This window comes from Suricata suricatta, chromosome 7 (assembly GCF_006229205.1).
Source record: "Suricata suricatta isolate VVHF042 chromosome 7, meerkat_22Aug2017_6uvM2_HiC, whole genome shotgun sequence".
Taxonomy (NCBI): domain Eukaryota; kingdom Metazoa; phylum Chordata; class Mammalia; order Carnivora; family Herpestidae; genus Suricata; species Suricata suricatta.
The window spans coordinates 60190525-60217837 of NC_043706.1; the positions used below are offsets into that span (position 1 = coordinate 60190525).

General features: G+C 36.4%; 1 protein-coding gene across 3 annotated transcripts in view; it reads left to right on the plus strand.

The window, feature by feature from the left end:
• The window catches only part of ADGRB3 (adhesion G protein-coupled receptor B3), a 719614-nt gene that overhangs the window by 670270 nt on the left and 22031 nt on the right, over positions 1-27313 (plus strand). For all 3 annotated transcript variants that reach the window (XM_029944937.1, XM_029944936.1, XM_029944938.1), the window contains 4 exons: positions 8706-8801; positions 10236-10275; positions 14925-15568; positions 26366-26401. In XM_029944937.1, the coding sequence (XP_029800797.1) occupies positions 8706-8801; positions 10236-10275; positions 14925-15568; positions 26366-26401 (816 nt within the window). The remainder of the gene's footprint in view (positions 1-8705; positions 8802-10235; positions 10276-14924; positions 15569-26365; positions 26402-27313) is intronic.

Below are 27313 nucleotides of genomic sequence, written 5' to 3' on the forward strand. Positions count from 1 at the left end.
ATAGACCAAAATTAAGTTAAAGTTAAAAGGAAATTATATAATTTAGGGCTATGCTATTCTCCAACTATAGCTATCTTGTGGGTCTTCTGTGTTAATATTATCTATAATATGTTTATGTAACAAAACTGTTCTAGGAGAACAGACACATGATGCCTTTTTGATTGACAATTAAAGCTGAACATTCGTGGGTTTTAAGCAAGATACATAATACATCCGCATGCAATTTTCAGAAGATATTAACTTTTGAGGTGTTAAAGAGGAGAAAAGTGTCCCAACTCTAAATATTTTTCTCTCTTTTTCTTCAGAAATAAGTTCTTCAGATAGCCCTAGGCTATGATAAAAATATTCAGGTTTTAAAGTGACAAATATCTTGATGGCTTGTTATCAGATTTTTGTTGCTTACATGAAAAAAATATTTTATTTGGCACAAAAATTTATTTCATCAGAACTTTTTCATACTTGCTAATTGAACTAATAACTGTTAAAAACATGATTTAAGGGTAATTAAATCAAATCATATAATAACTGCTTCTGTTAAAATAGATGTCTGTAAATATATGTTTTCTGTATTAGTGGGAGTAAAAATATGAATATTGGCCCTGTTATGATTGCATTTTCAATTATTCAAATTGAATACTTTTATAGCTGATAAATTAATAGTAGGGTGTCAGAACTCTCATTCTAACACCGAAGTGAACAATGACATCTTCATTATTTTTGCATTGACCCTTAAAAACACCCTATAAAAGTACTAGAAGAACACAGAGCAGACTTCTCTTATAGGGCAAGTCTCTTTCAGAATTTCTCAAAGGAAATGTTTACTAAAACACCAAAAGAACTTTGTTTATGGGTTTTGCAAATCCCAAGGGCCACATCACCTGGAGGCTTCACGGTGTTCAGAGAAACTCATTTTGACCTTCTAACTCTATATCACCTGACACCAGCAACAGGTCTGTCTCTCGTTCTACCTATGATGACACCGCACTAACATTAGCCACAGTCTAAGAAAATAGACTGTATCCTCAGTCTCTCCTGTGAACAGACATTCCATAAAAACACACCAAAGCAAATGGACTAGGTAGCTACCTGTAATATCTGGCTACTGGATAATGACTACTAGATACTAGTACTAGTACTAGTACTACTGCTAGTAATGACTCCTACCAACTACTTGATAATCCCATAGGAGATTTTAGGAGTATAATTTTACCTCTGCTACTTTTTTCCACTTAAAACTATTTTTCACAATAATCCAAGACAATTTGTATGGATTTTGTTTATTAAAAATATATAAGCAACATAAGAAATACTTCCTTTGATAGAGAGAGAGACTGGCTACAGATATACTTATTTTTATTTCTATATATTTTTGACACGCAGTAACAATTTGGTCATTTGTAGTCTTTATTGATTCTTCCAATATGAATTCAAAAGCCTTTTCCCATATTTACTTTTGCAATCTTCCTGTGAAGGAGCTGGGTGTACACAGGGGAGGAATGTACCTTGCAGTTTGAGAAGGAGAAAGGAACCGAAGCAGTATAATGGTGTTTTAAATGTGATGTATATAGGGCTTGATTTATTCTAAATGTGCCTTTGCTTTTAGTGGATCCAATTTTAAAACCAAATCATTTCAAGTCAGAAGGGAAGGGAGAAATGCTCACTTTGGTACTGTCAATTATATTCCAATTAAAAAAAAAAAAGCAAATTGATTATTTGCATAACAATTTGTTGTGACCTTCAGCGTTGACATCTTAATATGTAAATTTTGTAAAATTTGTATTCTTGAAAATACAGTTTCTTTTTCTGGAGCAACTTTCTCTATTGAATCGCTTTCGTGAGCCTCTGACAAAAGAGAAAGCAGAAACAGGGAATAAGACAAAAAAACATTAAATCGAATGATTTATCACACATTACTTTCAGCAAGAAAACCTAGGTCTTGAAAGCTAATACGTATAATACCTCATAAGACAGAATCTAATAGAATAAATATAGTTGCTTCCTTCATTTATTCATCATTTCATGATTACAATTCATTTGCATTAAGCACAGAATGACATCTACTATTTACTATTCTCCACATTGCTATGGAAATTCAAACCACACAAGTTATGAAACCTTTGAAATAGTTACTGTTGCTAGGAAACCACTTTCTTAGTGCCTGCACATTCTTCTCATCTCTCCTGTCTCTGGCTGTGCCTGGCTCTAAGACAATCTTACGCTTAATGTCAGAGGGGGAAAATAACAAGATTGTGATACAAAATAAGCTACAATAAAACCCTCTCACTAAATGGAAGGAAAAAGACAAGTACTTAAATAGATAATTTTGTTGTATCAGTATGTGAGGGTCCTGTGGCTGCTCTGTAGTGGCAGTAGAAGGGCCAAGCTCCTCCCTTCTCTGTCCCCAGCACTGGCAGGAGGGCTAGGCTGCGCCAGATGAGGTCCCAGACTCTTCCTCCAACCCACAAAGTGATTTTGTAGCAAAATGCTTAAAATAAACATGAACAGCTTTTTCTTTCTTTCTTTCCCTTGTTCTCTTTCTTTCATTCCCCTCTACCTTTTTTTTCTTCTAATTTCCAATTGATCTATTTCTATAAAGGATACAGATAAACAAAGTGATTTACAATCACATGACATTGAATATATAAAACAGACAAGCATCCTTACCTCTCTCATCTAAAACTAATAGTCTCCCAAACCATTAAAAAATAAATAAATGAAGCCAACAGTGGTGAAATAAGTAGACAGCAGTTTGAAAAGAGATCATATCGCACATAGTATAGTTCAGATAGAGAGTTGCGTGAATCTCCAAGCCCTACCGTATTAAGGGACATTTGTTGTGACTCATTATTATGGAGGAGTGAATCTGTGCACTCCCTTACTGAAAGACAGCAGGAGTTTCAGTTAGTCTTTGGAGATGATGGGGTGATCATAGACTTCAGAACATAATGGGGTCCTGAGGGGGGAAATGGGGTTAAGGGATTAAGGAAGTGAAAATTTCAAGAAAGGGAAGATGGAGAGAGATTACTAGGCATGTGGTTTCCATGGAATGGAGCCTATGTGAATATAGAGGCCATCTCTGGGACCATCTTGGGTACATGGAGGAATAAGAAAGTGATATGTTCCTAGACATTAGAGTGATTTTTAATGTAAAATTGGTTATAACTGTAACATCAAGAGAAAGACAATGCTTACAGTTGAGGGCATAGCATTGATTAAGTGATATTTTTTAGAGCTTTCTCATTGGAGTGTTCGATGGCCATGGTGAGAAGCCACTGTGTGTCATGTCATGAAGAAGTTCAGTAGACTTTCGAAAGTTAATGATAGTCCAGGGTGGAGGGTCAGATTTTTGCTTAGAAGGACAAGGATTTAAGAAGGGAGCAGGTTGCCAAGAGCCTTGTCTTTGTCAGGCTGAATTGAAAGTTCAAGAAGAAAAACATTTAAAGATTATTTTGTTTTGTTTGTTTTCTGGGAATAGGAGACTAGCTCATGGTACTGCAGTAAAACTGGATTTTATCAGAACAGAAAATGGGAAGCACAGAGACTGCCTTTCAATAAGAGCATGGGTGGGACACAAGCAGGGGTGATGTGCTTCTATTACTATATACTTACTTCTGGAAATCAGCTGATTCCATTTCTTAGGCAGAGGAATGTATAAATCCTACCTCTCCTTCCAGAGTAGGCTTTCCTGACTTGAGCATAATTTCAATTATATTATGAATATTTACATCCATCTTAATCTGCATCTTAATCTGGGGTTCTCCAAGCCCATGCAGAGATCTCGGAGTTTAACAAGAGCATGAAATCAGAGGAGTAAAATGGCATCAGTGAACAAATTGAAACACAGAGTTCATGGCAGAGATTGGCAAACTCAGGCTTATCCGCCAGGCAGTCCCCAGCCACACGGCTTGCTTCACCTACATTTCTTCTGAGTATCTGGCCAAGTTCAGAGGCAATCGCAGTCCCACTCCTTCCGCTTCCCTGGGGTCCCACTTTGCAGCACTGTTAAACTAATGGCAGGAAGTCAAATATAACTGGAATAGAGGGTTGAAATAAATGGTAGCCTGGAGGTCATGAATTAAGATTTTATGTCCTGCCTCAAAGTGGGTGGCATGAGGCTAAAATGAAATATCTCCCATGAAAGTAGAGGTGGTGGTATCTGACACACAACTTCCCTCCCTCTGTTTCTCATTCTCATGCCAAAGAAATGGTGTTCTGTTTTCCAGATCACATATGTGACTTGCTCTCTAGGGAAGCTTGTTATGCCCAACAGTGATACAAAAAAAAAAGCTAAAATTCTGCAACAGTTTTGAGATAAGTGATAGATCCTTTAGGTGTTAAAATATTACAGTAGGAAGCCTTTAGGACTGAAGTCCCTATTTTTCCTTCCATGAATAGCAAACGACAAGCCATTTTTATTTCCTTTGGTCTCAGAGAAGTCAGGTAATACTTTCGTAACGTGAACTCATTCGTGTTGCTTATGGCAGTTGGCATAATACACATGAAATTGTGAATAATCCTATTGGTTAATTTAGTGATTAAATTATATGGAATTTAATGATTAAAAAGAGCTGAGTCATTTGTTTAATATGAATCAATAGAAACAATAGTAGACATTAGATTCAGAAAAAATACAGAGTATATAACCACCCCGCCCCCTGCCAGCTACCAAACTCAAATAATTACAAAAATGTAAATTAGTTTCTTGTCTTGTCTTAAAATGATCCTCTGGAATAGGAAATCAGGAATAATTGGAGGTAAAACTGTTTTCTTCAAAGGTAAAGATTTGGGGTCTGAGCTGCTTGGGAGCTAACTACAGAGCCCATTTCAAACAGTGCAGCTCTTCCTGTGAGGTTTCTCTGAGTTGCAACGCTGCCAACACTGCTCGGTGCTCTTCCCCAGCAATCTCTAAATCTGGCACCAGCTAACACAGTGACACTCTGCCAGCTGCCTTCAGTGAGGACCAACCGAGAGGCCCTCAGCTTGCTGCTCCTGAGAGGAAGCAGCTCACACTCCTGTGGGGGGCGATGGAAAGTGAGACACAGCCCTGCACCCTTCTTTGAATTCATGTCTCACGCAGGCATCCATCCACAGTAAATGGGCGTATAGCTTTTGCAGGAGTTTTTAGAGCAGCCCCGGCTGTACGCAGCGAGGATAAGTCTGGTGGTGCCTCTGTTGGATTCTTTCAGAAGAAAGCCTCAATAGCATATTCTTTTTACCTCATCTTATTTTTGAAGATGTTTCTTGGCATTCTTTTTTCATTTCATAACATGACATCAGGTTTCCTTTAAGTGCCCTATATATTCCCAGGCTATTTACATACCTGTTCTTTGCTACTCCCCCAATACTTAACCCTCTATCTGGCTGTCACCTTGGCGAAAGACCTATTGCAGAGTATTATAAACAGAGGACATTTTAGAGGCTAGATTTTAATTGTGCCAGAATAAGGCAAGTGTTTAATTATTCAAGGCAAGTTTGTTTAAAAATTATGTTTACTGGTCTTATGTAAGTTCAAAAAATAATATTGCAAGATCTCAGAGTTATATAAAAAGTTGTAATTGTTACCTAAAATAAGTGGCTTGTTCCTCATGAATAATAATAAGTTAGGTGAAAAAGCTTAAATAATAAATATATGAATCTTCTAACAGTTTTTTTCCTTCAGTCTTAATCACCAAGAAACACCAAAACCGTTATTGTCCAGCACTGTAAATATGAAAATTGGCACAAAAAATTTCAATATCAGGATGGAATAGCTCGATATAGATTCTGTCTTTGGTTTTTGTGCTTCCTTCTTGTCTAGAATTAAGACTATTTCTCAGTCTTGCTTTTTAAAAAATTCCACTTGTTTTCCAGCAGTACAATTCACATCGATTCACCAAAGATAAAAGTCATTTTGTTTACTTAATAGAAAATTCAATTAATTATCAAAATGTTTCCAAATAGCTGCAGATACATTTTCCAGCTACTGTCTTGTCTAAAACACCCTTTTTTGTGATATGTAATATGATTCTGAAATCTAGCCTAATCATTCTTCCAGGACAGTTCTGGACAAATATTTAAAGCTAATTCATCTAGATTGCCTGAATGCACTTTTAAGATTTAAAAAAAATCAAATAGAGCATTTGGAATTGAGTGGAATTTCTCCTGCAAAGCTTTTTGAATTAGAAGTAACAGAAGCCCTAAAAGTGTCAGAGAATCTAGCACTTAAATTATGGCACTTATATGACCACTAAAATGTCTTTGAATTTACTGGAGAATTTTTATGTTTTTCTGTTTTATATTTCTTCTGAATAGCATTGACTGATTCACAAAGCTGACATCATTCTCCAGAGTAGAAATGCCCTTAATCCATTGTCATCTTTGGGAATTTGGTAATTTAAAGTATTGATTTTGTATGTGTATGTTAAGAAAAAAAGTAAGATTTCTTCTGTATCTCCTTCAAGCGATCAAATAGTGGATTTTGAAGAGAAACTTACAGAAGTTGATTTTCCATATTTCATTGTCAGACAAAAATATCCTTGGCAGCTACACTCTGAAGGTCTCAAAATAGAGAGTGGTTAGCGGGGACCAGTTCAATTAATGTCGGTATAAGCAAGTGCCACTTTCATGTTATATACACTAGTATTTAGAAATAGATTTGAAAAAATTCTTCATGTGACAAGCTCCTGGAAGGCAATATTTTGAACATATTATTTATCTACCTTTATAATTGTTCTTCTTCAACAGTTGCCTTGGGCAAAACAGAAAATTAGTGTTTACCTATTTTTCTGACAGATACTTTCTTTGCGGTTTCTCCCAGTGCAAATTCCTGTGTAGCAAACAGTGATCATCTGGCAAACTCTAGACACATTACCAATTTTTGATTATTAGTGCATCACTCTATGACCTACAGCTATTACTCAATCTAAAAAGGAGGAGTCTGAAAGCATTTGCATCTAAAGAATCTAACTTTGTCCATGTCAGGGAGAAGGTGGATGATTTAGTTCTAAATATTTACCCAGTTCTTCAGGAAAAGATGATGAGAATAGATGTCACTGAGCCTATGCTTACACTGATGTGTTTGAAAGACTAAAGAAGAAATTATTTTGCTCATCTATATCAGGGAAGTTCTCATTCTTTTTTTCTGGTAAATCTCAAATTAGGATACAAAAGAAGTCAGAGAGCACTGAGAGCATCCCCCACTCCCTAAATTCACAGCTAGAGTGGCTGCATGACCAGGATTAGAACCTAAGGTGGAAAAAAAGAAGTAGACAAGGTCTCTTACTATTTGGCGAGGAGTCAGTGATGGTGACTAAACCCTACATCACTTTACAAATCTTTCAGTTATGACATATGAAGTGGATGAAAACAACTTAATAGGCTCAGTTTTCTTCTGGCCAATACATATACTATGCACATCTCACAGCAAAACAGTGACGGGATATTTTATGCCAGCGCTTTTCAATAGTCAAGATCATTATGTGTTGACTTTGGTCACCTGTGTGATGGCACTATTGTAAAATAGGCAATAATGTGACATCATCTGTGCTTGGTTTTTTTAATTCCAATGAAACAGATTATAATAAACTAGAAGGAGAATATCAAATCTGTGACGCCAACACAAAATATGAATAAAATGATCTTGCCATTGACTTGGAAAGAAGCAACTGTGATAATGTCTATCAATAGCTTGTTAGGAGCCTAATGAGCCCCAGGAAGTAGAAAGGACCTGTTGATGCAAAGGCATCATATGATCAGAATAACTCTCAATTGATTTGTGTGTTATTTATCCATTCATGTTTACTCGTTTAATAAAGGATTTAATGTTTAAATTTCTTTGTGGCATGTATTCTTTACTCAGAATCCAACTGTGAATAGGTATTAAAGAAATTTGGCTTTGCTAAGTGATCTTCTTTCGTCTTTCGTCTTTCTTCTTTCTTTCTTCTTCCTTCTTCTTTTAAGACAACCAGAAACAAAGTGTTTTTGTTATCTTTTTGTTTCCTTGTGTTTTGTTTTTACACCAGGGCACATAGTACTTGAAGGAAGATAAGAAAGAGTTTCCCCAATATGATCCCGTACATGAGACATAAAGGGAAAAGTCCCAAATCAATTCCAGTCAGAGATCATTGAGTAATCTCATTTTCACAGTGTTTAAAGCTATTATAAAGATTATGCCATACCAAATATTTAAATCCCCCTTGAAAGACACACACGTTGTTTGTAGCATTGAAAATAAACCTGCCCTCTGGCAAGAATTACTGGTGTTCAGCCAGACACAGCAGTTGTGATAACTGAGGACTTCCCAGCACTGCCCCTCAATAGATTATCACAAGTGATCAATTTCCTTAGCACAAAGTCCAGGTATACCAGTATACATTTGAAGAAGTAAACAAGGAGCGCCTGGGTGGCTTAGTTGGTTAAGCATCCAGCTTCGGCTCAGGTCATGATCTCAGGGTTCATGGGTTCAAGTCCTGCGTCAGGCTCTGTGCTGACAGCTAGCTCAGAGCCTGGAGCCTGCTTTGGATTCTGTATCTCCCTTTCTCTCTGACCCTCCCCTGTTCGTGCTGTCTCTGTCTCTCAAAAATAAATAAAAAAAAACATAAAAGAAGTAAACAAAATGGGAATTAGGTCATAAAACAATGATAACTGCTTCCTTGACTGCCAATATAGACAGTATCTTGTCATTACCAATATAGAAGGAAATTAATGTTTCTTCCCCACCCCCACAGGTTCAGGATGCATTTAGATGCCGATTGAGAAACTGTCAGGATCCAATCAATGCTGATTCTTCGAGTTCTTTTCCTAATGGGCATGCTCAAATAATGGTGAGTTTTTATTTCCCTTCTGATTGTTGATTAAGTCATGATTTGTGAAGAGCATAAATAAATTTTGAGTGACATTGGCTTTAGTTCATTAACAGACTTAGAGATAACGAGATAACCATTCTCTCTGGAATGCGTAGGAGTAGAGGATCTGTTTGTTATCAGCCCTCTGGGTCTGTTGAGTGTGGGGTCTTCATGCAACATCAGAGACTGCTCTCATCCCTGCACAAAATTAGGGGTAACAGTTTGTCCATGGGAACATGTTTGTTTACAGATTAGAACACTGTGGACCTTCACTTCTGGTCTTAAAGTAGTAGTTCTTGGCCTGGTTTGTGCATTAGAATTCACATTCCAGGTCAATGAAATCTGATTTCTGGAGTGGGCCCCACATGTCAGTGGTTCTATATGCAGATTAAGACTAGAACCACTGCCCTAGCGTGGAAGAAGGTGGCCACATTTCCAGTAAAAGGTCAGTCATTGTACCTGTGCTCTTACTATTGAGATTAAGAGGTACTTTAAGCATGAACAGTTTGGTGTCTTTTAGAAATAAGATAAGATTTAAGCTATGATTTGTTAAAATCAGGGCTTAGAGATTTCTTTTACAATATATTTAATTTATTATGAATGTTTTTGGATTAGACAACATAAAATAGTCTAAATTATATGCTAGCAGCTAAAGCTTGAGAAGGAATAATCAATCAATTCTGTATTAAAAACAAACTTTGAAATTTCTAATTTAAAATATAAAAAATTATAAATAATGTCTTCTAGTATATGACTGGAAGAGCTTGATTAAGATGGGTTATTTTTACCATTTAAACAAAGTACCTTTATTTACAATAAAAGTTTTAAGAAAATATGGGGATGAAACTGAGCCCTAGCAGGTTTTAGACCAGCTTAGTATTGTTTAATCTTCCATTTTAATTCTTAAACCTAAAAGCCTTTTGTCAATTTGAATGAAAATGGATAATGAGAAGAACCTAGTTTGAGTATTAAGGGTTTGACAAAGCTGTACTATAAGATACTACTTTATAAACAACATATTCAAAGTGAATACTTCGAAAACACAAATAGCAAAGACATGTATTTAAGTATGTTTATAATCGTGCACATTCCTTTTTGTGTGTGGTTTAAGAAATTGCCTTGAAATTCTATCCTTTTATATATGGTGTCATCTCCTGACTGAAGATGACAGATAAAGTTGTATTGCTTTATTAAAATTGTATGCCATTTTTCCACTGCTTTTATTCAACATTCGGTCTGTAGGAAGTAGTCTTGAACACAATTTGATTATCCCTTGAGAAATTTCTTTTGCACAAAATAATAATCTAGTACTGCCTAGTCAGATATCTGTAAACTTTGGTTAATCTAGTTAGTAAAAGTCGCTCAAGGTTTTCATCAAATAATGATTCTATACCTTATTATTTCTTGTTACAGACAGACTTTGAAAAGGATGTAGACATTGCTTGTCGATCAGGTAAGAATATTTGGATTTTAGAAACATCAATAGGGATGTTAAATCATTTTTATGATTTTGATTTTAAAGGAAATGCCACAGTTTGCACATGACATATTCCTGTGGATGAATAAAGAGAATCTTCCAAAGCGAAACATTTCAATAGGAGAATGTGGTGGAGAGGGAGGGGTAGGGGGTGAAGGGAGAATGAGGATTGAGAAACTAAGAATTAGGAAGTACAGTGACAGGAAAAAAGCATTGACTTGGAGACCTAAGACTTCCATCCCACTGCTTACTGGTTGTCAGGTGTAAGGGCAGGTTAGCCTCTTTGTGCCTCAGTTTCAGCACCTGTGGAATATGGGCTGTGGCAAGGATGAAATACATTGTGTTTCTGTGTATCATACTACTGCTGCTGTTATGTTCTTAGCGGACCCAGAAGAAACCACGCAGTGCTCTGTGCCTTGGAGCTCTAGGGTCCATGGACAGGGTCTCTGATGGCCATCCTTAGCCTGTGGCTAAAATGCTCACCAGGAGTAGATGATTCAAGAGTTTCAAAGGAAACTACATGTTCATTTTTTGGATAATTCCAGTTGTTGCAAACATTTCTTTATATTGGGATTATAACATACCTTATTTTACCTTGTATTCATTGACTTTTGTGCTGCTTTCTAGAATAAGACTGGATATCTACTTCATCTAAATATCCAGATGTTTAAAAGCAAATGCTATTTAGTCCAATCCAAGTTGTCCTTTTTCTCCAGACTAAAAAAAAAAAAAAAAAACATTTCCTCATTCATTCCTCATAGCACTTACCACCAGCAGGCATGGTCCCCCACATAGCCTCCAATTTGTCAATAACTTTTAAATTATGGTGCCCAAATGTACACCCTTGTTCAGCATTTCTCATCGTTGGCTCTTTGCTTATATTAATGTTATCTACATTTGCATCTCATTTCAGAGCAACTGGTATATTCCTACTGTCAACCTGTCATCTAAACCCCTAAGACTTTTTACAGTAGTTGTCACAACTTTAATAGTATAGTATTATATAAAGTCTCTGGGTTTTTTTCCCTTGAAGAAAAATCTGGCCTTGCATTTATCTATTTGCTAGTTTCAGATTAGCATTCTTTCCATTTGAAATTTTTTGACATTGAAACTTTGATAAGAATATTTTCTGAACATTTATTCAAACTGTCAGTAACGGAGTTGAATGGGAGAAGAGTGTAGATCCCTGCTGTGTTCAGTAGGGACCTCCCACCCACCCCACACTGACTCCCTTTAAGTATATTTCTCAGACTCAACTGATAAACATTAAACATCTATACATGCTCTGAGATTACAGAGTTGTTACAATCACAAGAATATGAGAGACTAAGTTCATATTCTCATCTCTTTTTTAAAAATGTTTATTTAGCTATTTATGAGAGGGAGAGGATGAACGGAAAGAGGGAGAGAGAATCCCAGGCAGGCTCTGCACTGTCAGCACAGAGCTAGACATGGGGCTCAAACCCATGAATCATGAGACCATGACCAGAGCCAAAATCAAGAGTCAGATGCTTAACCAACTGAGCTACCCAAGGGCCCCCATATTCTGAGATCTGAATTCACTGAAAATACTCAATGTAGAGTCTGGTCCTAGCAGAGCAGTACAATAACTGTCATAACTTGGCAGCGCATAGTGGGCCTGGGGATAGGGTATTAGGAATCCTTCTTTCTTGTTTAATATCTAAGAAACAATCTCACTGGTGTTTGGCTTCCTAAGTCTATCATTTCTGTCTTTGGAAAATTGATAAAACATTCTCCTTTGCTGCATCCGCTCTCCAAAATTCCTCAAAGATCACTAGTCATGGTGCCAGCTTCCACATCTGTGTTCCAAGATGGGACGTGATCTGTCTGGGGTCCAGAAGCCTGAGTGTATTTAAAACAACTAGGAATTCATTTGATTCTTGTTTTCATACCTTTAGTTTAGTTTTCTTTAGGCCTCTTTTGGTGTATACTTTACAGTTTTCCTTGACAGAGAATCAAAATAGGATCAGAGTAGTTTTGCCCAGCAGCAGTGTTAGCATCATCTGGGAACTTGTTTGAAATGTAAACTTTAGGCCCTACCCCAGACGTACTGGGGGCTGGGGTACAGTAATCAGTGTTCTCACAAGCCATCCAGATCTTCTGATGCTTGCTGAAGCTGCAGAACCGCCCTGTTATACCATCCTCTCCAAGCTCTGGTCTCATCCCTCAGTATTCATCCTGCTCCTTTGTTAAATTACCCCTTTGCCCCAGACTTCATTGAATTCTGGGATTTAGTATTCCTAATACAGGCCAAGACCATTATTTCATTGGAAAATATTTTTGTAATGTTTTCATTTTTTGTCTGTGCCTTTTTTTTTTTTTTTACTGACCTTATCAGGAACTTTCTTCTGAGTCTTTCTTCGAGATTTGTGTTCATGTACAGATAGATTCGATTTTAAACTTTCAATTAATGGACTCTAAGTAATCTTTCTCTAAGTTTTGTTGAAATTCACTTTCCCAAATGGGAGAATATATATCTGATCATACAAAATATTTAGGTGCTTTTTGTTTTGTTGTGTTGTGTTTGGGTTTTGCCTTTCACAACTTAGTTTATTTCTCATCAAAGCCCTATCACTTCATCATCGTGTCTGCATGTGTAGGGGGTATGCATTTGTTTATGTTTATCCAAATTTTGGATACCTATTTTAAGAAAGTCTAAGAGGCAGACCTATCTTTCATATAGAGTAGATACTACTTCATAAGAAGAATTACCTTTCCCCAAATATTTAAGATAAACAATTTTTCAGTAAAGATAGCTGTGTCATTTGATAAAAATGTGGTGACTATAACTACAAATTGTATTAACTGATACAAAACTATATCGTGCACAAATACAGATTATAAAATCAGTATTCAGTACCAAAGTTTTGCTTAAAGTTTATAATATATTCATAAAAGTGTAAAATTCTCTGTATGTCCTTAATGTTGAAAGACACATGCCTGTAACTGCCTTTAAATTGTACTGCTATAAATTTTGAATTAATTTTTACATGTAGTTAAAGATTAAAAATTTAGATATTTTTTAAAGTATGCTATTTAAGATATCATTAACTCTATTAATTTAACATACTTAGCTTGTTAATGTTTTTTATGCAAATTGTTCCTAGCAGCCACAGTTTATCACTGATCTATTCAGAAGTTTGGAAATAATTTTTTAAACTAAATCATTCTACCTTTTTAGTTAATAATATATAAAGTTACAACCAAATTGTAGATTAATAAAAATACATAGATATAAATTTAACTTGATATTTAGTGACTGAAATAGAGAACTAATATAATAATTAAATATGGTGTCTCAAAAGATAAAAGATATTACATGAATGATGCTTTTTTTGAATGATGCATATTTTGCAGTAATTTTGAAGGCTTCTTTGTAGTAGTTAAAGACATTCATGATCTTCTGTTTTTCAGCCTCTGCTTAATGCATAATTATGATGCTATTTGAAAATTGGATAACAATGGGTATAATTCAATATATCTGAAACTTTTCATGAGGAAATAGTAAACCAAATATTCTATAGTTATCTATGCCTAATGACATTTTCAGTGATAATTGCTCTGCTTTGTACATAGAACAGCATTAAGTGTCCTGTGTGCTTTCAATACCAAAATTGCCAAGAATAATTTTTCAGAATTTCATTCTTCCCTACCTCAAAACTCACAATTGTTTACAACTAAGCATGCTTCAAGTCTTTCTTCTACTATTATTCATAATATATGACTTTCTTCTTCTATAGAAATGAAAAAAAAACTAAAATATATTTCAATAAAAAATCCTGAACCCTTTTGTTTGTTTGGTTTGGTTTGATTTCATTTTTTCCCTCTCATACTACAAGTTAGCATGCATTTTTAATTTTTCTAAGTGATTATTTTTCAGGCTTAAATTGAATAGAGTTGTCAGAGGCTCAAACAGTTTTTCCTGCTTAAAGTCACTGGCAATTTTAATACCCCCTCAAGGGCATTCAAGCATATGGATTGATCTTGTAAAGAAATTCTTTTTTTCCCCCACATAGAACTGAAGATGATAAATACTTCTGAACCCTGTATCTACCTTGACCATATGGACTTCATAGATAAATGCTCATTAATTGTCAACATGCATAATTTTAGAGGAATTTCTGATGCAATAGGATGAAATTCTCATCGATTACCTCATTCAAGAAGTATTTTAATGAATAGAACTTGTAGAATTCTTTAGGGAAAAAGCCTTTGAGGAAAAGTCAAATTTGTGTGAATATATGCATAATTTCAAAAACTCTTTGCAGTAGATTTATGGAAAAACTTCCCTGATAATCTGCCTTTTCCCTGAAAAGCTATGCAGAATTATTTAAGAATAAGGTATTGAGATTTTTGAAAGTCCATTAATCAACTTTCCGATATGTTTTAGTTATGGACTACCTGAGAATCAATAAACATAGAAAACATATCCAAATCAATAAAGAGCGATCGAGTAATCTGGACCATCTACAAACAATAGACATATAGTTTTTAAAATATTATTTTTTATTTTATTAAGGAAATTATTTAGTAGAGAGCAAAATACAGCAATGAGAAAATATACATTAACTGTCTTTTCTGAATTTTTATATCCTAATTTATAGTTCTTCACAAGGATATTGGTCCTTGCCGAGCAGCAACAATAACAGGAACACTCTCTAGGATTTCTCTAAATGATGATGAAGAGGAAAAGGGAACAAACCCTGAAGGGCTAAGCTATTCAACACTGCCTGGAAACGTCATTTCCAAAGTCATTATCCAGCAACCCACCGGTATGCACATGCCTATGAGTATGAATGAGCTTGGCAATCAGTGTTTGAAAAAAGAGAACAGCGAATTGCGAAGAACTGTGTACTTATGTACGGATGACAATTTGAGAGGAGCTGATATGGACATAGTCCATCCTCAAGAAAGAATGATGGAAAGTGACTATATTGTGATGCCGAGAAGTTCTGTAAATACCCAGCCATCAATGAAAGAGGAAAGCAAAATGAATATTGGTATGGAAACCTTGCCACATGAAAGGTTATTGCACTACAAAGTGAATCCTGAATTCAACATGAATCCCCCTGTAATAGACCAGTTCAATATGAACTTAGATCAACATCTTGCACCCCAGGAACATATGCAGAATTTGCCCTTTGAGCCTCGCACAGCTGTGAAGAATTTCATGGCCTCTGAGTTGGATGATAATGCAGGACTATCAAGAAGTGAAACTGGGTCAACAATATCAATGAGTTCATTAGAGGTAAGCAACAGAATAAACCTTTCCTTGATATTTGAAATAGCTGACATTTGAGAAGTTGATTCATGTGACACTGGATTGAGGGAGAAGAGTCACATGACCTCTTACAGTTATGTATCACACAAATGATTTAGGCATATTGGGATTAAAATTCTAGACATACTTTTTTTTTTCCAGTAGTTCATCAGAATGCCCTTTCTCAAGATCATGTTTTAAAAAAGGAGTCCGCTGTAATTAAAAGGATAACTATCAGTCATAATTCTTTCAGAATGGGAACCAAGTAGAGCTCTCATAATAGAAAAAATAGAAGATCTTCTTGATGTTTCTTAGGTACCTTTTGGTGGTTAAGGTAGTTCCTGGATAGTGTTTAAAACTTAAACCAAAATCTGGGTTTTCTGTGTGAGGGCACCCATTAAAAATACCAAAATTGGAATGTTTCTGTGGGGTCTTCCATTACACTAACTATAAACTCTATTATTATGTTAGGTCAGTATCTTTAGAGTAAGTGTTGTGATCTTAGCTCTTGCATAATGATGACCGCTAAAACTTTTATCTGAAATTATGAACTCTCAGGAGGGATGGATATTGATCAGGTTAAGAGTCAGGACTCTCAGGTCCAACCACATCGCTTTTATAAAAAAGCATATCCCCTTTTTGCCGATAAAATACAGCATATCAAATGTTATTGGTATCATTCATACTATATTTCAGTTAATCAAATAAGATCTAAAGAATGTGTCTTGCTTTTTTGCGACATGCATCATATTCCTGTTTTATAAGAGACTTTTATATCTTGTATCTTGAAATTTTGCTGAAAACTACATGTATTCTATTACATATGTTCAGTATACAATGCAATACATGCATTCTTTTGTATGTATTGCAATTGTTTTAATATTCTAGATCGTTTCATAAAACACTAGTTAGAGGAAGACACTAAAACTGGTTGCTTCCTCTTTCCATCAGTAAATATGATGATCACTGTATGTTCTAGTGTTCAAAAGTGCCCAGAGGCAATTATACCTCCCTATTCCTCACAAAGCCATTCCTTCTATTGTATCAACATGAAGAGAGACCCTATAAGGCTAGAGTAACTTGGTGAGTGGTGTGATTTTGAGATTTTTTTCCCCCAACTGGACCAAGGAACTTCTAGACTAAAGTGGGAAAGTGGATGGGATCAGAATAAATTCCTAGATTCTAGATCAACCTTAAACAGAGTGGGGTTCCTGAGATGAACCATCCCTTAGAACCAAAAGCATAGGAGTAGTGAGGCCAAGTAAACTCTTGCACAGCAAGAGCTCCCAGTAGACAAGAGCATTCCATCCTTCTCAATCAACAGAATAGCTACAATTTCTCTGTTTCTAACTGGTGTATCCCAGAGAGTAGCAGATTTCTTACAGTAATGACTGCATAAGCACAAACTACATAATGTTTATACAAAATCACAAAAGTTTCAAAAGGATTTTCAGTGAGCGTGCATATAATAATATAACATCCTAAGTAATCATAATTTTGATGTACTAGTCAAAACTCATAATGGCCATATGGAGTCTTCTATATAGAATGACTCTTTAAAATGAGCTACAGGGGTTAGAATGGACTTACATTAAATTTCTTGCTTATTATAAAAATGCTTTATATCTAAAGCCTAAAAACCCTTCTGGGTTTGAAATTGTACAGGTTGTGTGTGCTGGAACAATAGGCTGAATTTCCAAGTGCGGCTTTGTTGAGTTTGTAATTTTTCCAAATCTCCATATCCTTATTATTAACTATAAGCATCATATGTAACTGTGATTCAGCCAAAAGATCTGCATTTAAATGACTTAAGAGATCACAAGGCTTACATCTTGAAAAGGAAGAAAATTCAGGCTTCAGAATGAAAATTCAGGTCCTCATTTTCATTCTTTAAAAGAATTTAATAGTAATTGCTTATGGGTGACCATTTTAGGAGACAGCTGAAAGAGAATATATAGATGTGGGAATGAATAATAAAAATTAGCATTTATATAGCATCTTTCATTAGTAGATCCTCAAATCACCTTAAAAACATGAATTAATTAATCTTCACAACACCTCTGTGCAATGGATAAGTTGTTATAATCCTTGAAGTAAAGTCATTTATTCAAGGTTACAGAGCAAGTGCATAGCACATCTAGGAAAAGAATCTTTCTGTCATGATCTATTTTATGCTGTCTAAAAGAGACAGTAATGTGTCTGGACATTAGCAGGAGAGAAACTTTAAAGTTCATTTTAACCCTTGACAGACACATGGTCTTATGGTGAATAAAGACATGAAATGGATAAAGTATAAGTATACAGCACTAGCAAATTTTGGAGACAGAACTATGGGCTATGCAAATAAAGTCACTGGTGCTTTCCTTTTGAGCAGACTGACGCAATGTCAGGTTGAGTTATTAGCTCTGCTAGACTGTATCTGCAGGGCCAACTAGTGGAGGAGATGATGTCCTGACATTAGAGAAAAAGCCAAAAAGTGGCTGGAGTAACTACATAAAGAGGTGGTCAATGATAGCCAGAGGTACTTGGAGTCTTAGAAGACAATGTGAAAATGCAAATGGGTGAACATGTGGGTGACACTCAGCCCAAGCCATAGAACAGCTTGAGTCGTCTGTCCCTCTGGGTGAGAAGGGAGCTGGCAGCTCCAGGTACACCCCGCCTGGGAAGCTGGGGCAGCAGAAGATGGCCAGGTGCATCAGGATCCTTCCAAGGATGATAATAACAACGATGTTTGTAGTAATTCGGGAAGTTTCCTCCAAAGGAGTGGGTATTCACAAATTGCCATGGTGGGAAGTAGGGGGAGGGGGGAAAAAGAGAAGGTAAAAGCTGCCAGTTGTGGCACAGGATGTGACATTCATAAGGAAAAGAGAAGACAAAGGAAAAATGAGATTTGAGGGAGAGACAAAGCCAAAGAGTGGGTTTGTGTGTGGAAGTGTTTATTCAAAGTAGCAGGAGACAACAAAGAAAGAGGGAGGCACCCCAACCCTGAAGGCAGTGCTAGCAGAAAAGGTTCCAACCTCCAGGGGACTTTGTTTAGCTAGCCCCCAATTATTTATTGGTGTAAACAAGTTTTATAAGCACATGAAGTTCCCTGGCATAAAAGCATATCCAGATTTTCCCCTGCCTAACAGTACCTTCTTTTTCTTTTTCTTTTTTTTTAATATTTAGGGGTTTTTTTATGTTTTTAATATTTTATTTATTTTTGAGAGAGAGGAGACAGAATGAGCAGAGGAGGGTCAAAGAGAGAGGGAGACATAGAATCCTAAAACAGGCTCCAGGCTCTGAGCTAGCTGTCAGCACAGAGCCTGATGCCGGGCTCAAACCCACAAACCATAAGATAATGATCCTGACCCAAAGTCAGATGCTTAACCAACTCAGCCACCCAGGTGCCCCTTTCTTTTTCTTTTAATGTGTGGTCTTCCATCTTCCAAACTATATAAGCAATTCTGAAAATTTTAGTTTCTAAAAGATTTAGTTTCCACAATGATGGGATACTTATGATTTTCATACAGTAGAAATCCTCACAATGACTCCAGCCCTCCATGTCCTCTAAGTGCTTTAAGGTTAAGAAGAACAAAATTGTCATCAGCACTTAAGTCATTCACCTTCAAAGATTGAGAAAAAAGTGTGTTGATATTTGGTGTGTATATAAAGCAAATAACCACTAAGTGCTACAGAGCAGGTGGGGGAAATATGGAGGTATCCTAGTTCTCAAGCCATTGTGAGGACTATGAAACAGTTTAAAATTTGGATTGTGGTTCTATTTATTTTTTGAAAAAAGTCTAGAGCTATCATTATAGGAAGATAGGTCAGTATTTGCTTTGAATCTTTGGAATAGTGGTATTTATTCCACAACCTGTAGCTGTTAGATTTAAATAGGAAACATTTCCTTACTCAAAACTTTTCCCAGTTTCTATGCATGTCCTGGGCTTATTTGGCACATGGTCCCCTGTGTCACTCAGAATTGATTCCGATTCTTGTGCCTCTGGCTGAGAGAGAAGGTTGGCCACTCGGAAGTACTGGGGAGGGACTGGAGGTGGGCAGAAAGGAGAGTCCCAGGATACTTCTCCCTGCCCTTTCTGCTTTGAGCAGCACCTTGTGTCTCTTTAGCTGCTGTTCCATAAGGCTTCCAGCTTCTTCCAGGTGCATCAGCCCCTGGGCTCAGGTCTCAAGGCCATCTCCCTTTGTCCAGCCTGAGGGGTAGTCTCTTCTGCTAATCTCGGGGTTACTTCATGATCCTGTGTGTGGCTTCTCCGCTCCACTAGCACTTGAATTCTCATGGCTCAGATGTAAATACATTAAGTGGTTCCCCTTATTCTCCTGACAGACTTTGCCTTGATTTTTCTCATTCAGGAAGAATCTCTTAATGACTAATCAGAGTTAGGTAGTAGATTATAAAATGATTTTATCAAAAGCAGAAAGTTTGCCACTCGGGTTTTTCTGACCATGTTGGTGTGAACTTAACTGAAATGTATCTGAAAACATTGTCAGATAAGTCCCTCTCAATTTATAAATGTGTACAAAGGGACACCATTCTAGGCTAAATTTTTATACTCTGGTTTTCCTCTGGACATGAATTGTAGAGCTCTCACTATAATGGTTTTTAAAGGTAAAACATTTTAGCTATAATGTCACATCACAGTTGCCTCCCTTAGAGCTACTATGTGGATCAAATTAGATAATGGATGTGAAAACCCTTTGAAAATGGAAAGAAGCACTTCAGATGTAAGGTTGTGTTATTATTATATCATTACCATTATATCTTGAATTTCTGTGAAGAAGCTTGAATGCTGTACTAAATCGATATTTAGGACTTTAGAAAAAATAGTGTGACCTCACTTGGGAGCTGGGAGACTGTCACTAGCAGAAACCATTAGAGAACTGACCATTGTGTGGAAGCCATATTTTCTTTTTTACGTTTTTTCTCACATAGCTGTAGTGTAAGGGCGCCTCGCCCTTCTATAGTGTTTTGGTTTTGCTCCTCGATTAGGGAATTTTGTCATTTATGCAGCCATACAAACAAAACTGGCTGAAAGAAAGTCATTTTTCAAAATTAATTATCCTCAGGTTTTATTTTCACAGATATTTTGAATGGATTTGGTAGCTAAGCTTTCTCTTTGAATATGTCCATTGCTCGCTCTGCAATAAAAGTTTTAATGGCAGTTGTATTGCCATTTATTAGTCAGTGCAATTTATCCCTTGAAGTGAATCTTCTAGTGTCTTGTCCAGTTTAATTTGAAGTGACACAATGAATTATTCCCCTTTGAGAAATTATTCATCATTCTAGAGGATTTAGATATGGAGAGATGCCTTAATGCATATGCTTGCTAAGTATTTCTCTGTGTAGTCTCATACTCTTGTGCATTTTCTCACTCTTAAATCATCCTGAAATTTTTCTCCTTCTATCAGTGATAAGCCTGCATTCCCCTAAATTGTCTTGATCCTTTTGGCTGTCAATTAACCCATTCATAATGGTTTTCTTTGCATATTTAGTCTGCCTGCTTATCTAAAGTCTTCCAAAGAATGAGAAAAACAAGAATAAAACAAAAATAAGAAACAAATCACATTATTTGGGGCTTGTTTAGCTGCCAGAGTGTACCTCCTTCAATTATTCATCAATAATTTTGTGAATTATTGTGTCAAGCCCTTTTGTAGATGCTGGGGATATAAAAGTGATCAAGGCAGATGTGGATCCTGTCCCTATGGTAAACACACCCTATGGAATAGATAGATAACTTACTGTTAACAAATGGATACGCTGGGGAACAGCTGGGGAAGAACCATGGAATGTGAAGGAGAGACTTCTTTTGATAAAGTGGTCTGAGCCTTCTGAAGTGCTGTACAGGGTGAAGTTAAAGGAGTGTGGCCTATGAGGATCTGGAAGGTGAGGAGATGTTTCAGGCAAAGAAACCATAGTGCAGAGATCCTGAGATAGGAAAGAGATTGGGATACTTTCACAGGATTAGAAGACCTGCGGAACAAGGGGTGAGCTGCATAAGATGTCATTGGCATAGGAAAAAGAAACTAGATTTTCCAGAGCCTTGTAAAAACAGTGGAAGCAAACAAAAACTCTTAAGTGGAAGATTGTCATGATCATTTATCCATCCATCCATCCATCCATCCATCCATCCATCCATCCATCCTTTTTTGATGATTTGGAGGAAAGGATTAGGATCCAGTGATATTAAACAGGAGAATGTCCTTGACTGTGGAGGTGAAAGCAAAGATGGAGAGGAATACATGGATCAAGAGAGAATTCAGAGGTGGAACAGATAGCCATCTATGGTGGATGTTATGTGCAGAGTGAGAGATGTAGGGAACGAAGCATGACTCCTAAGGCTATGACTTGAGCAACTAGAAAGTTGACATTTTCTGTGACGGGACAGACATGAAGAGGAAAAGGGTGTTTGGAACTTAAAAGATGGAATTTGCCACCACGGAATGAATGCTGTTAACAAGGAGAGAAGATGAGGAAAAAGAGAACTCAGGAACTCACTACTTAGATGGCAGGGTGATAAGGAAGAGCCAGCAAAAGACACTTGAGAATGAGCTATAGCCAACAGGAGGAGGCAAGGAAAAGCTAAAATGATGTGTTTTAATGAGGAGATGATTAAATTTCAAAAGCTTCTGAGAGTCCAGCAAGATAAGGACAGAAGGTTGACCTTGGAAATTGACCAGATGGAGCTCATCAGAGACCTTGACAAGAAGAATTTTAATGGAGTATTGAGGATAGAATACAAGTTAGGATGAGTTCTAAGTGGAAAATTAAGAAAAGGAAACCTCAGAAGAACTGACAAGATTTTTTTATCACCTACTGTGACCAGAAGGATTATTTGTAACAAGTTATTTGAGAAAGTGAGGTTCATATAGAGGGGTTTATATCTTCATAAAATATGTTAATACCACCCTGGCTTTTTTTTTTTTAACATTTACTTATTTTTGAGAAAGAATGCAAGCAGGAGAGAGGCAGAGAGAGGGGAAGACACAGAATCCAAAGCAGGCTCCAAGCTCTGAGCTGTCAGCACAGAGCCTGATGCGGGGTTCAAACTCATGAACCATGAGATCATGACCTGAGCCCAAGTCAAACCCTTAAGTGACTGAGCTACCCAGGCACCCCCTCCCTAGCTTATTTTAAATTTAGATGTACCAATTCTTCAGTCATCAACGTAATCAGAAAAAAATTGTCATGATTTGATAACTTTTATTAATCGAGTCTCATTTTTTAAAGATATAACCACTATTACTAACCACTTTCATACTTTACAATAACTTCCCAGCAAGCTCAGGGGGACATTTGAATAAATGTATAAGTCAGGCATAGTTTCTACAAACTTCAGTGCTTTGAAATACTTTCTAACATACCGCCTGTATGCCAAGGATAACAGAATTGAACACTCAAATTCTTGCATTATACCACGATTTCCCGCTGTCAGATACCTCTTTAAGATAAACTGGATTTTGCCTTTGGAGACACATCATGGAAGAGGAGGTCAGCTACAGTTTGTTACTGTATGATTTTTCATGAAGTATCCCATATTAGAATGGTTTTTGTTATTGTAATCATCACAAATAATTTTATAATGCCATTAGATTTTTTTTTCTCATTAGACTTTTTCTTTGAAAATATAATTGACAAAAGTTACTCTGCTTGACCCTACTTTATGGCTAGAAAGCATCCCTATCCCACTGCTGTCAGCCTTGGATTGACTGGGTCCTCAGGTGTTGTTCTTGCTGAGTTCTAGTAACAATCAGCAAATTGTCACAGGCATCTTGGCTATAAAATATTACCGCTCTTACCACTGAACACATAGTGAGACACTGGTGAAGGGTTTGAGTTAGAAGACCTGAGTGTGACTCCCAGCTCGTTTGCTTACTACCCAGGTGAGTGAGCAAGTCATTGTAACTACTCTGGGACTCAGTTTTCCTAATTCGTAGAATAGATATAAAAAATAATACTTTCCTGACCATCCCACAGGGCAGTTATCATGTTCAAATGTGAAAACACGTTGTAAATTATAAAAGGTTGGAATATTAGGTTAGTATTGTGGGGATATGAATTAGATGACACAAAGTTTAACTTCCCTTGGGCTCTGAAAATCTACCACATTTTTCCCATTCTCCAATCTTTAAGTCTTCACTGCTAACCCCCCACCCCCACCATCTTTAGGCTCTTTTGATTAAAACTTTTTTAACAAAATCTGCTTTGTTGTTTATTTCTTAGTCTGATCCTTTAAGGCTGCTAGTTCTGCTCTACCTTTATGTTAGAATTTCATTTTAATAAATTAGAGCGGGAAATCTATTCATAGGGTATATCCATTTTGTTTTTCGTATTTCACATCAACATAGGTGCATAGGTGACATCTGCTTTAAGAAGCAGAATCTCTCTCTGGTGTTCTTCTAAATTCCCATCTTTTGTTCTTGTTCCTAAAATATGGAACCTTCGTTGACATGTGACCATCAGCATGTCGAGTCCTCAGGCTACACAGCGTTGCATTCAGAAACATTGCAACATACTTCTGTTACAACAGACCTGCGGCGACAGAGAAGCCCTTGGTGCCAGAAGCACAAGGGCCTTTTCCTACTCTGCTAGCTAGCTGAACCTTTCTCATAAGATCTCACTATTTAATTTTCAAATGGAACTCAAAGTTCATGACTAATGTTCTATAACAACTGCTTAAAACTGTTTCCATGCTTGCATTTTGCTGTATGAAGGAAGGAATTTTGTTTAATGTATACTTACAAAAATGTCCTGCTGAGTCATAGTGCCCAGAAGGCTAAGCGTTCCAGAGCAGAATGGAAACACATTTAGTATATATGTTGCATCAAAGTGCAATGGGCTACATTGGAACCTGATTTTATTTATTTATTTTTTTACAATGCAGATCACAATAGCGGTGGGCCATGGCAAAGGAGGCCTGGGTTAAATGCCTTCTTACACACTTCTTCCAGTATGTCACTAGGGCTAGGCTACAGTGACGCTAGAGACAAGAAACAAAGTGACATAAATGTGCCATTTTCATTTAATAAAGCAGTGTTTTCAGGGGCACCTGGGTGGCTCAGGTAATGATCTTGTGGTACGTGGGTTCGAGTTCTGCCGTCGCACTCTGTGCTGACAGCTCAGAGTCTGGAGCCTGCTTCATATCCTGTGTCTCCCTCTCTCTCTGCCCCTCCCCTGCTCACACCCTAGCTCTCAAAAATGAATAAACATTAACATTTTTAAATTTAAAGCAATCTCCTTCTCAACACTCTCCTTGATTACACTTGAAGACTGGATACCGTGATCCAGCTCCACTGTAATCAAATAATTTCAAAGTTTTTAAACTTTTTTTTAACAAAATCTTTTAGTGTATTTTTTTGTCTAGTGAAGCATGCTTTGGAGAGTTGGTTTTATAGACAGGTTCTGGCTCTACAGTGACATGGTAACTCTAGTGCAGAAATGTGGGCATATTTGTCAGTAAACTACCCTAGTGCCTGTCTCTACTATTTAGCAGTTACCAGAATCTCAGCTCTCATGGGTGCGGTTCCCTGTTAGGTTATTGAACTTAAGATAGGTATTGGGATAGCAGAAGAGAGAAAAAAAAAAAAAGACATTTGCCTAAAGGTTTACATATACAACTGCCTAAATATTACTTGCTTTTAATACTTATTTTTTCATTCCCAGTTCATCCAAAAAAAATCAAATTAAAAAAAAAAACACTAGGGTATGTGGGTGGCTCGGGTGGTTAACTATCCAACTCTCAGTTTCAGTTCATGTTATGATCTCACAGTTTGTGAGTTCAAGCCCCACATTGGGCTCCATGCTGGCAATGCGGCACCTGCTTGGGATTCTCTCTCTCCCTTTCACTCTGCCCCTCCCCCACTCACTGTCCCTCAAAATAAATAAACTTAAAAAATAAAAAAACTCAGATTGGAAAATTTCTTTGTTCTCTAAATATTTGGAGAACCCTTCTACATTTACCAGGTATCTCCTTCTAGACCAAATTCCCTCAGGCTAAGTATACCTTCCCTACATTTATAGTCCTAGAATCACATTAATTTCATTTAAGTAATGTTCTCTAATTTTATCAGGTCTACCACCTAATTATTTTATTAATACATAGTGATCTATAAGTAGATTCAGGAACTGTCTGACAGAGTAGAGCCATAGAGGAACACTGAGATCATTGACATCTACACTTATAATTCACTACTGTGTGAACTTTTTTTTTTTTTACTAAATTATAATAAAAACTTCAGTTCCTAAGAACTGGAAGTTAGGACTTTCCTATCATGGAGAACCATCAACTACCAAAAAAAATTATGGGTGAGACATACAGAACTTTGGGTCTCAGAAGGCCAGAGAGTTTGGTAGAAATGAAGACTGAGGTAGGCTGGTGGGAAGTCTTGAGAGGTGTATATGATGTTTTCCTACATAGCTTTTACTCCTTTGTGTCTCTAAAGTAAAAATTATAATTTTGCTGTCATAGACCTAAAGTCCCCTTCAAGATTGAAAGTTGTGTGTGAGTTCACATTAAAAAAAATTCTCCTTGCTGAAAAAATTAAGAGCTCAGGATGAGAAATATTCTGTATTTTTATATTCTTCAATTTTAATGGAAGTTCAAAGTAAAAATGAAATCCTGTGGGTGAAAGAATTTGAAATCATAAAAATTTATACAGTATTGTTACTTGAAGGAAATACTTAAAATACAAAGGTACAGGATATTTTATTGAAAATAATTTTCATTTTGTTTGAATGACTAAATATAACTTTATATTGGTTTTTCTTCTTTTTAAAAAATCTAACAGAGAAGAAAATCACGATATTCAGACCTTGACTTTGAGGTAAGTTTCTATGCATTTTTAAAATAATTTTAATTATTCAAAATTGATAGTCAACTCAACATATTGCCCTGCACTATGTGGGGGCTCAACTGTTTAAAAATTAAGTGAGAAGTCAAACATTTTTAATTAAAATCCATACTGTAAAACCAGTAGAAAAAAATTTTTACATTCTAATTGCCTTAGATGTATGCTACACTGAGATTTTCCAGACAGAGAATCCATTTTATAAATACTAAGATAAATGGGGAATTACTGGTGAGGGTTTAATTTGATCGATTCCGTTTGTTGTGAGGTGGTAGTTTCTTCGTTTTTCATATTTACCACAGTTATAGTGGTTTTACCTCAGTGACCACCCGAGAGAGTCTGTGAGAATGCTTTGGCCGGTCAGCTAGGCTTTCTCTGGGACTTGCCTTGTGTACAGACTCCTCTTGTTCAGGTTCTCTGTGCTACATTCCAGATTCTTTTCTTCAGTAGCAATGTCGGTTCAGTGTGCTCCTGTGTTCAGTAAATGCCTTTTTGCAGATATAAACAAGATGAAGATGTTCATTTTCCAATTTGCATTGAATTTATATCGATGTTGTAATATAGATGCTAGAAATTACTGAAATCATACCATTTGAGCAGCTTATGCTAAGCACAAAATTAATGATGTTTGAACGTCACATAAAAAGCACTTATGCATCTTGATAATTGGATATGATTCATAGCCTACTGACATAATTGGATATAATACATTATAAATTTCTTCAGCATATTTGTACTGTGTTGATGCTTACATAGAACTCGATACACTTAGCTGATATTCCTAAAATTTTGGAAACCTCTCTGAATATGGGAACTCCTAAATCAATCGTTTTGTTGATGTAGATGAATGTCGTAGCTCAGCAATAATACATCAGGTATCAAAAATGA